Source organism: Cynara cardunculus, assembly GCF_001531365.2.
Source record: "Cynara cardunculus var. scolymus isolate 2C chromosome LG 10, CcrdV1, whole genome shotgun sequence".
Classification (NCBI taxonomy): Eukaryota; Viridiplantae; Streptophyta; class Magnoliopsida; order Asterales; family Asteraceae; genus Cynara; species Cynara cardunculus.
Window position 1 is genome coordinate 24,047,636 of NC_037537.1, and position 11,738 is coordinate 24,059,373.

Consider the following 11,738-nt stretch of genomic DNA (forward strand, 5'->3'; position numbering starts at 1 on the left):
TTTAGATTTTTTATATTTAAAATGAAATATTTATCTTGTATTTGACTATGTTTATTACAGTTAGTTATACGAATTCAAACATAAAGCTTTAATAAGTTGTACTTATGCATGATTTATTTGTAATCATGAATTTTAAATAATATACATCAATAAATAGTAATTCATGCATAAAAAAAGGTTTCTAAAAGCTTTTGTTAAATGTTTTATTATATAGTATTAGATTTAGCTAAAATGGTTATTAAAAAAAGTGAATTATACGACATCGTATTTATCTTCCCCAGGGACCCGTCGCGTTGTCTTTCTCAGACTTACCGTTGAATTCAAGATTCCTACAAGTTCCTTGCAGGGAAGCAAGTAAAAAAGGCACTTTCCCTAAAATTGAAGGAGGACAGAATAGTCTTTTCACATGTATCCCCCTTCTTCTTCCACCTTCAAAAATAGACGTTGCAGTTAAGGCACAATTTATGCGACTTCAAGAGAAACGTGGTCTCCTCTCTCTCTCTCTCTCTCTCTCTCTCTCTCTCTCACACACACACACACACACACATTCTCTCTCTTTATTTGCTGGTGTGACTAATACCTACTATCGACAGGGTTGTTTAATTCTCATTCATGTTACTGAAGAATTTGGAGGCGTAAAGAGGTAATCAACAGATCATTTCATGTTTTTATCAACTTATTTATTTCAGTCGGTTCATACTTTGTTGATTCTATGATTGCGCTCTTTAATTTCCGTCATGTTACTGAAGAATATGGAGGCGTATAAAGAACATAGCACATGACAGGTTAATATACATCTTTTATGAACTTATTTATCTCAATCGAATCATATTTTGTTCATTTAATGATTAGGCTCTTTGATTTTGTTCATGTTACTGAAGAATATGGAGGCGTAAACAAGTGAAGAACATTGCATTCACAGGTCTTCAATCGGTTCATATTTTTTGATTTATTATTGTTTGCAATATGTTTTTTGATGAATTTATTTATTTCAATCGGTTCATATTTTGATTTGTTATTGAATGTAATATGTTTTTTGTTTTTATGTGTTGAAATAGACAGAATGATATTGATATTCTTGTGAACTTATTTATTTCATTCGGATCATATTTTGTTTATTATATGATTAGGCTCTTTGAATTGGCTCATGTTACTGAAGAATTTGGAGATGTAAAGAAGGAAAGAAAAGAGCATTTCACAGGTCCATTTATTAATTTTGATGAATTTATCTATTTCAATTGGTGCATATCTTCTTGATTTATATTGTTTTGTAAGATGTATCTTTCCCTTTTTTGTTCTGTATTTTATGTCGAATCTACTTAGATGGAACATATGAATTAATTTTGGCTTATACATCAAAATTCTGAGAAATGTTAGCTCTCTTTAATGATATTCTGAAATCGAACATGTTAATTCAATTCTTTTATGTTTATGAATCGTAAGATAATAGTGTGCAGAGTTTTCATAATCAAATTACAGCTCTTAGGTCCAGAGACGTTTTTTGATGCAAAATTGTTTAAGTATTTGTGTTAATAAATAACTAGCACTGCCGCCTTTTCAAATTACCAAAATCACTTTCTATAATTGCAAAATTAATGCAATAATGTTGCTATAAATTTGGATTAATGTAGTTCATGTAACTAACTTAAATCTTACTACTAGAGTAGTAGTCCTGGTGAATTGTAGTGATCCTGGAATTTTGAAGAATGAAAGCATTGGGAACAAGTAGGCTTCTTATTGGACTCAGAGATCAGCACAATAATTAAGAATCCTTGTGGGTAAAAGTGAAGAAATGGCAACTGCTGGATTACATAAGGCTTCATTGCAGGATTCATATATTGGTGAAAATCATTCTCCAGCATCAAGGAGGTGTGGTAACAAAGAGAGGTCAACCACCCACACATCCTCCATCAGGAAAATGTGGAGGGATCTTGAAAGTGAGGGCAGAGTTGGAGAGAATGGAAGGAAGCAAATGAGTGGCATGCAGACTGGTAATGAAAGTCGATGCTCGTCTTCTTTGGGAGGTGAAAGCATGGAAAGTGAAGACACATCAAGGGATGCCAATGAAATCGAAAATGAGTGTCCTCAAAATCAAAACCAAAACCAAAACCAAAATCAAGTAGTGCTTCATAACAGACAAGAGGATAACAACAGACTGAGTTTGCAACAGTCTCCTTTTGATGTCCCAGAAAAGGAGCGTGTGAGGAAGATTTTCCATGAGTGGGGAAGCAAAAGCTTTGGGGGCCATACATCGTATAACTCGCACATAAACAATTGCTCAAGGTCACAATGGCTTGGGGAGAATGAATGCAAGAGGGTGAGGGTAGTGAGGGACCAGATAGAATTGAGCACTCAGCAAGGAGATGGTTGTCGAACTGGTTTAGAAGAGCCAGCTACAGAAATTGGTTCGCACATCAGACGAGTTCAAGATGGATCAGTAGATTGTGGGGTTGGTGCACGAAGGCCTATCCGAAGGATATATGGCAGACAGGCTCTTCTTGACTTGTTAACGAAGTTTGAGAGGGAAAGGGAGACGGAGCTTGAGAGTTTGTTGGAGAATAGATTTGTATCAAATTTTGCTCATCGCCACCGCATTCAGGTGAGCTCCTTAGAACATCCATAGTGCAACTGCACCATTATGTGGGTTTTTTGTAACAGTTGTTGCTATTTAAACCTATCATCACCAATCATGAGCTCCATCAATGAGAAAATGATGATAATGCTTTACTGTAGTTTGCTCTGTGTAATATTGATACCTATTACTTAGATTGTGCATTGCTGTCTGCTGACATGTGACAGCAACATTCTTATCAAAATCGGAATTCCTTGTTTAGGCATTATTACATGCTAAAATTCTGTTAATTAAACATCCTTAGGATGCTTCATCCTGTATGCTTTTTTCATACAAATTTCCACAACTAGAGTACATTTTATTAGCAAAAAGAATTCATTCTGGTGCTCTCATGCCAACTACTCATACTCACAAGTTACAAGCATGCTTAGTGTGCAAATTTTGGAAATTGACTCTAATTGCAGAATGGAGAGAGTAGTATTCTGTAATGAAAGAGTTGTGTGCTTCTTATAGGTTCTATAGCACAAGTATCAAGATGGTATATGTGGAGATGATATGTTTACTTTTTGTCTAGGACACTTTCAAGGACATAAAGAGTGAGGTGCAAAGCAATACTTTTGCAGGGAAAGCGAGTTGCTTTTCATTTATTGCATTTTATCCTCGTAGGTTCAAACATTTATTTCGATTAGACTGTAATTGGGCAAACATTTGCTTAGTTTCATCCTCATTGTTTCAAATTTGTATTTGGGCAAAGTCATCCCGCCCCTTTGCCAACCGAGCTATTATTTTGCTTAGTTTAGAATGTGCATTACTATTGTATGTTTGTTTCACTAATGCTATAATTCTTTTGTAGTCCTCACTCAAAGGTAGATTTTTGCGGAATCAAAGATTTGTAGAAGGTGAAAAACAGACTTCCGTTGCAGCAAATGAGTTGGGGTTATTGAGGCAAACACAAGCTGTATCTGATATAAGGTACATTTTGTTCCTTTCTTTCCTCGGTTTTTGTTTGCATATCTACCTGAGGTGTGAAGAACATTCTCCATTTGTCTTTGTCAGACTAGTTCGTTTAGATTCACTATTCATGCAGTCACTCTTCTACTATGATTAAGTGCTAGATGTCAGGGATTAGACTGTTTGGCGGTGCACATTGCCTGGAAGTTTCTTAGTAACTTCAATTTAGATAAGGCCATAACATGTATTAGTGAAGTATTTGCCTAATATAGTTGGTTTAATTTTGGTTTTTTATGACCATACATGTATTAGTGAAGTATTTGCCTAATGGATTTTGTAATGTACTTCAATTTAGATAAGGCCACCCTTCTGTTCTGAAGACACTACGATTATAGTTGGTCGCTTTTGAACCCTAGCCCTGAAATGTTTTTATTTAATATAAGGGATTACAAAAATTGAATTACAGGCGCATGTGATAGCACAATCCTGAAGATACATCGAAAGAGTGAAGAATCTCTCTATACAAAGTGCACGAGAAGCACAGTATATTCCAGTGTCAAAATTAATACCAACAAATAAGAAGGAAAAGCATACAGCAGAATGAACTTGCATAATTAGGTCAAAATTATGTAAGAAATAAGTATAAATGGATATACCTCCTACCTATTCACAGAATTCTAAAGTGCTTTGTACTTTCTTCATTGTCTTTTGAAGATGACTCTAATGTGTTCTGGTAGATTTCTAAGTTAAGTATGAACTTTCAAGCCTTTGTTCATAACCTGCTGACAAGGCATCGGTAGCATTTTTGCAATGCGAATCTTCTTTGATGAATTGCCACAGCGTATCCATTAGTGATGTCAAATAAATGTATTGTGCTTTGGATTGGAAACCATTAAGAAGACTGCCTGAGTAAACATAATTAAGTACTTCTGCTATTTTACTTTTGTGGGCATTCAAGATCACCTCAGCATTGCTGCGTACAGTTTAATTTTTTTTTCTCGCAGTTTTTGTATGCGATTTCAAGCACTGTGAACCGTTAGAGACTGCAGTGAGGATCATGAGCTTGTAGCAAAATCATGATTTGTGCTGTTTCTATAGAAGTGACAACAATGTCCTTATGTGTATAATCCACCCACCGAAGATACAGTTTTACAACTTGTAATTGACAGGGGCCATAGTTAAATTAAAAGGCAGTGTTTGACAAAAAATGTAGGTTTTCAACTTTTCATTCTTTGAAAAACCATGATGCACATGGAGTGCTAAGTTGGAGATCTGTCATTATCTTTGTTTGATAATTTAATCGATTGTAACGGCAATCGCTAAATTATAAGGAAATGTTAACATAGTCAACAAACTAATAAAACAATACCATAATGACTCATTTGTTAAAGTCATAAAACTGTAATGGACAAAATGTAGGTTTTGCCATTGTTAATACCATGTATTTTCCAGGAAAATGTTTATGCAGGTTATCGAACATTTGTAAGCCGTATTTAGGCGGTTAAATTATGAAAAGTGCAAAACAACCACCCAGTCCAGCTGAAATGGCAAATGTTGGCGAAAATATATCTCCGATTTATATTTGTTTGGTGGTCAAAAATATAAAAACAAAATTTTTGAACAAAAACAGGGAGGGGGAGGGAACAATGACGCGGGCAGGGCCGGTGACGCAGTGAGAGATGGTGGTGGTGATGGAAGGGTTATGGATGGTAGTATGATACAAGTTATAAATGCATTAACTTTTACACCTGTAGCCAATGCACAAAATACAAATTCCTGATGTCCTTCAATTCAAATTAAATTAAAAAATTATCAAACAAATAGTAGCAGGCCAGGTTGGCATGGGGACAACGAGGTTGGAGAAGGGCAGCAGAGCGCCCAGGGGGGACAACAAGGGGAATGGTGGGATGATGGAAGGGTTTTTGGTAGTAGTATAATACAAGTATACGGTATTTAAATTTATATCAAATATCTTTTAAGGAGATATAAGTAGTTATAACTATAACTTCTTGTTTTTGAAAAGTTTGATTATAGTGTGGTAAGCTGTAAAAGAAACAATGCAAATCGAAGAGAAATGGCGTTAAAAATACAAAAGAATTCATATACATTATGGTAAACCTCCTATACATTTCACGTATAAGAGAGGGGTTAATTAGGGGGAATCCTTTATTTTGTTAGTAGTTGGTGGGTATAATTATAAGGACATTTTGGGGTTTGCCCTTTTGGAATAAGGAGCGGGATCCATTATTTGTTGGTGGGAGCGTTTTCTGTTAGGCATTCGGTTTTTGAGTGATTGTAAATCGAGCTTAGGCTCTGGAGAGACCTTGGCCTCTCGAAAGCCATAGGAGTATTACTTTCTTTGTAATTTCAATTTGAATTCAATCAAACGACACCAGTCTACAACACATTACCCTTAACAAGGAACAGTGAAATAGCACGTTTGAAACTTTGACTTTATTAATATGTTTTTTTAGTTGCAACAACGGTCACAAATCATAGCTCTGGTTTTCATGGATCTGAACTTTCCAGATCATGGCATGTCAACTGCCAAGTTTATAGTTGTCCGCATTATCTTAGTATATTCTTTTAACTCTACAATTCTCAATCTTTTTTCTTTTATTAATGGGATTATATACTAAACACAACCAACCATTACTTGAAGCAGGAAAGGGTTCCTCTCCAGATTGAATAACCATGACCATGCTCCAGATGGCGCCCCGTCTGACTCTGACACCTCGTCTGACAATGACATGATTGAACAAGCTGATGAAATTGTTCAGGAGATACCAGATGAAATTGGTGAGGAATTTGAAACAACTAATTTGGCAAGTGGCTGGGAAGCCTGCAATCCACAAGAATTTGCCACTTCAGTAGGAGAAAGGCATGAAAACATTCTGCAATACGAGGAAAGTGAGGAACTACCGCTCACTGAAACGAGAAGCCAGGATCATGATGGTTCAGTAGAAACAAATCAAAATATTTACCACTCTGAACTGTCACGAGGAACATTGGGCACTGAATGCATAGCACACGGCCCTCTGCCAGAAGTAGACGAAGTAATGCTTGGTCAGTCCAATGTGGAGGAATTGGAAATACACGAGGCACCTGTGTGTTTGCATCCTTTACAGACCAGCACAGATAGCTTCAATTGGCAAGAAGTTTCCACACAGGCAGAAGAGTGGAAGGAATCATCTACAGAAGATGATGATGAGGGTGGATGGCATCATTTAACTCGTATTGACTCAGATGTCAATTTAAATGACAATGAAGATGGATGGTATCAGGAAACAGTAGGGAGTGATTTCCAAGAATTACATGAAGAATGGTATGACAATACTCTAGAGGATTCCACAGAAAGTTGGTTTGTTGGAAATTCCTATCAGGAAGCTGCTCCGGTTGGTGGGAGTTATGCATTCTATTTGTCCGATGATGATAATGGCAGCAGATTTGAACTCGGAGAACTTACAAGCAGGTAGTTTATTTAATCATTACTAACCACTCACTTCCATTATTCACATGATCAAAGCTAATTCAGAAATTCATTCATATGTAGGAGAAGAGTCTCTAATCTTCTTCAAAGTGATTTCGGTGCAAGACTGAACCAGTTGTTGCAATCATATGTGGATAGACAAGATCAGGCATTTGATTCGGAAAATGAATGGAGTCTAGGCAGAGAACAGCAAAATCAGGAACAACAGAGTCTAGACGAGAATCCAGGTGGCATAGAGGCTCATCTTTCAGCGTCAGTCATCCCCCAAACAGAAAGTAACAATGATTTGCAAGGTGCAGCTGATAGGCAATTCCCTGATATCAATCAGCACTTTGGAACTGTGAGTCTTCTCTTCTCACTGAAACCCGATACAAAATTATCTTTCCTCTCTCTTCTTGTTTCCTCGATGACAAACAGTGAAACAACAGATTTGAGTGGCAGCATGAACCTTGTTTACTTTATTCGTATTCACATGCATTCCCTAAAGGAAGAACGCTGTTGATGGTTCTTCTGTTGCAGGGACGGGATATCATCAATGGATTAAGGATTGATATGGATATGCTTCAGCAAAGGATGAATGACATGCAGAGGATGCTGGAGGCCTGCATGGGTATGCAACTTGAGTTGCAACGGTCCATGCAGCAAGAGGTTTATTCAGCTCTGAATCGATCATCAAATTCAGGAGGTCTGTCTCGCGTCGTTGTAGTTTTACTTGCTTTTTATTTTATTTCTCAAATTTTTATTCAAATCTTGCTCTCGAGAATTAGACACAACTTTTCTATCTTGTCCATTCTAAAAGAAAAACCACATTTCCAATTTGGTTTCTATAAGACAATTAAAAAAGGGACCAAATAGCTCCTAAAATGTGTACATTTTTGTGGAACAGACCAACATATAGTAAGTACGTAGTTTTCATTTAAATCTGGTTCACTGCCTAAGACGTCTCTTATATGATGCAGGTACGCGTGAAGATGGTATACAGAATTTTGACGGTGAATCAAGTCATGGAAAAAGAGGAGTTTGCTTCGTATGCTGTAACGATGGTTTTGATTCTCCACCCAACAAGTAACAACAAACTCTAAATGATTTAACATCCAACCACCAAGTTATTCATTCATATCAACTTCACCTTGATTCTTATTTTCCATCCAGGTCATCTGCGCACATGTATATATGCTCAAAATGTGCCGAGAAAATAAATTGGTCGAAGCTAAAGGGAAGTGTAAGGCACCCGTAAGCGGAGGTGAACACAAAATGCATATTTAACACTCTAGGATGAAATAATAGATCCCGGGAATTAACACTTGGAATAATAAAGATAACAGTATCTTTCTCGTCAGGTAAATCTCATTACCACCCTTGGACGGATTCCATTGTTTCCCGTTCCATCGATTGTATAATCGCGTAACAGGTTATTTTGGTAATTGCTGAAGCTGATTGCTTTGTTTGATGGCAAAATGCTGAAATTGGCAAAGGTCATGAAGATGGTAGCACAACATTGATGACAAGTCCAGACCAATAGGTAGATTAAGTTACTAATAACATATTTGTTTTGGGTTTGGGTTTGGGTTTGGGATTGGGATTGAGATTTGTTTTTAACCTCTTACGCTTACTGGGAGATGATACAATAAATCATTATACTTTTTTAGTTTTTTACAACATCTAATAAATCAAGTTTTTGTGTGGAAGTCAGAAAAAAAAAATTGTTGTGAATATTTGATTAACCTAGATATCTAACTTGTTATGTGAGCTGATTAATCATAGGGTGACCACCTGCTCTACAGATAGTCCGGAGTCATCGTATTTAAGTATAAGGGATCAAAACAGTAAAGAATTGTAAATCACAAAGATCAAAACAACAATAAATTATAAATCATAAGAACGAAAATAACAGATGATTTACAAACAATACCGACAAAAACCTCAATTTCTAGACTACTAGGAAGAAGATCCCAATTTTTAACAAATTACAAGGACGAAAAAAGTAATCTACTCTAAAAACAATTTTGTTGATTCTCCTTTTTGACTTTAACTCTTATGGATTAAAATGCATAACGACCCATATTTTCCCAAGTGTTGATAAAAACGGTGCAATATTTGTTTGATATATTTTGCAGTGATTATAGATGGATAAATATCAAATTAAAATCCTTTTAGTAGGAGGTAGAGAGAGCACATAACATTTATATAGAAGCATCTTTATTTCTTATATAAGCATTTGATGATTTTTTTATACCAAAATCTATTTTTAGTTTATAAAGATGAACCACTGAGTTAATAGATTTGATTAGAAGGAGAGACTCAAAGAGTGCACACGTGTAAACCACAAGTCCCGTCTTGGTATTTATTTTGATTTTATGACTAAATTTGTAATTTACTCGTAAATATTGCTCAAAACATCTTATTTACAATGGGGATGTTTGAGATTGCTTATTTAAAACAACTTATGTTTTTCTATAAAAGTCTATATCAATTTATTATAAGTTAGAATGATTTAATTTTTTCAAAAACTTCTTATTACCGGTTTGACATCAAAATAAATGTTTATCAAAACATTTAAAAATGTTCATTACCAGTGTCATACTGAAATAAATCAATAAGTTGTTTTTATAAGCAATTCCAAACATCTCCAATATATTAAAATTAGAGCTGCTTGAAAATTTACTCTTATCCACCTTATAAACAGGGGTTAATAAACCTCTGAAAATCTATTTATATTTAAAAAAACAAAACTTATATAAAATCATTCATTTACGTAAAATAACATCAAATTTGCATATTTCTTAAAAAAAGAAAAATAAAACAAACATGAAATTTGCATATAATATTTGTTAGTCGGCCAATGAGTTGATCTCATTTTGTAATAAACGAATATTTAATTGAAACGACCGTTCAATTTCAAATCATTCGATTTCAAAACGGTCCTTTTGCCGTCTCAATTTTTGTTTCACCTCAAAAAACACCTTTTAATAACACAAATCAAGAGTTTTTATTCGTTGTCTCTTTATTTATTAATAGTTTCATTAAAAGGTAGCATTTGAATTGTTAAGAGGTGAATCTTGTTTGATAAAAAAAAGTCTCTCTTAATGGTTATAAAACCCTTTAAATGATTTTGTATCATAAAACTCCTTTAACCATTAAGCGCCATAATTTTATTGTAAACAATTACCAGACAATTATATTTCATTTTGCACTGTATCATGATAGCCTCTTAATCATTCTGACCACTTAATCATTCAGCAACCGTCAAAACTTTGTTTGGTTTGCCAGATTTAATTAGATTGTGGATTTTATTTTATTTCAATCACGTGTTTAGTGTAAAGGACAAATTTAAATTCCAAGATTTCAATAAAATCCCTCAAACATTGAATTTGGAAAATTCCACTGGATACTTATTATTTTCGGTTTTCATACGATTTGCTTGTAATAATGTTTTAAAATCAAAGGTTTAGCATGAGGCATGACGTGACGACGAGGTCAAGACTCAAGTTTTTCCACGCCACAGCGAAGACGCGACTTTTTTTCAAGACGTCACATAATGGGACAAATTTGTATATGTCATATATAAAATAATAAATATTCAATCAGATAATGATATTAAAAAAGTTGTATGTCAGACAAATTTGTATGTTACTGATTTTTTTCCCACAAGATCGGGACTTTTGACGTTCGCCTTTGTGGTTTAGCTTACATTATGATCGATATTTAGATCACCGATGTTATTCCAAAGCGGGCCAACTGAAAGTACCATTTGAACCATTCATATAATGTACATATATTTAATGCATAAAAATTCAGATGTTTATATGCCGTCTATATTCTTGTTTGAATTCAAACCAATATTATTGTCCATTATAAATAACACGATATACTAAGTTACTAAAATACAAATAAAGACGGTTATACTAGTCCAAAACTTCGTTTTTAGGGATGACTATTTACAAAAACCATCACAAATCTCCGACTATTTAGGTCGAGTACGAGCCTAACGGAATTTTGTACCTAATTAAAAATTACGGTTACAATGGCACAACTACATCATTTTCCCTTTTTGAAGTCGTTTTTACTTGTACTAACAACACTAACTTGCGTGTCTGGAAAACATTTCCGAACAACCAAGTTAGGTGTTAGAAACAGGTTTACGCCAAAAACGGCTGACATCCAAGGTACCCATAACTCGGAAGAGTATGAGGTTTACAACTACACGCAAACGTTGGATCATTTCAATTTTAAGACGGAAAGTTACACGACTTTTCAACAACGTTATGTCGTGAACCGTAGATATTGGGGTGGCCCGACCAATAATTCCCCCATCTTTCTCTATACGGGGGAGGAGACGGACATCATGGGAGATGTAAAATACATTGGGTTTGTGCGGGTGCTTGCTTCGCGGTTTAACGCTCTTTTGGTTTATATCGAGGTATGTTAGTTTATGCGGTTAAATTACGTGTATATAAATGTATTTACGTATTAATGATTTGTACGTTCAGCATCGGTATTACGGGACTTCGATGCCGTTTGGGTCGAAAGAGGAAGCATACAAAAATGGGAACACTCTTGGGTTCTTTAGCTCGGAGCAAGCCTTGGCAGATTATGCTCAAATAATCGTCGATGTCAAGAAGGATATGTCAGCACAAAATTGTCCGGTCATAGCTGTCGGAGCATCATATGGTGGAAGTAAGTTTTGTTAATATATATATATATATATATATATATATATATATA

At 35.1% G+C, this 11,738-nt stretch overlaps 2 protein-coding genes across 2 annotated transcripts in view; both read left to right on the top strand.

The window, feature by feature from the left end:
* Nucleotides 1–1,792: 1,792 nt before the first annotated feature.
* On the top strand, nucleotides 1,793–8,662 carry LOC112520148. Its single transcript, XM_025128449.1, has 7 exons — nucleotides 1,793–2,599; nucleotides 3,426–3,544; nucleotides 6,189–6,995; nucleotides 7,077–7,353; nucleotides 7,533–7,698; nucleotides 7,973–8,078; nucleotides 8,166–8,662. Exons 1-7 carry the CDS (start codon nucleotides 1,793–1,795, stop codon nucleotides 8,248–8,250), a joined length of 2,367 nt encoding a protein of 788 aa, XP_024984217.1. The 3' UTR covers nucleotides 8,251–8,662.
* A 2,375-nt stretch (nucleotides 8,663–11,037) lies between these two features.
* The window catches only part of LOC112520474 (lysosomal Pro-X carboxypeptidase-like), an 8,166-nt gene continuing 7,465 nt past the window's right edge, over nucleotides 11,038–11,738 (top strand). The window contains exons 1-2 of the mRNA XM_025128897.1: nucleotides 11,038–11,433; nucleotides 11,504–11,690. Of these exons, the coding sequence (XP_024984665.1) occupies nucleotides 11,038–11,433; nucleotides 11,504–11,690 (583 nt within the window). The remainder of the gene's footprint in view (nucleotides 11,434–11,503; nucleotides 11,691–11,738) is intronic.

Excerpts from the sequence above, each read along its gene's own strand:
- LOC112520148 (XM_025128449.1), top strand. The coding sequence starts at position 1,793 with ATGGCAACTGCTGGATTACATAAGGCTTCATTGCAGGATTCATATATT. Across the intron at positions 7,354-7,532 it reads TCAATCAGCACTTTGGAACT|GGACGGGATATCATCAATGG; the intron begins GTGAGTCTTCTC and ends CTTCTGTTGCAG. Across the intron at positions 7,699-7,972 it reads TCGATCATCAAATTCAGGAG|GTACGCGTGAAGATGGTATA; the intron begins GTCTGTCTCGCG and ends TATATGATGCAG.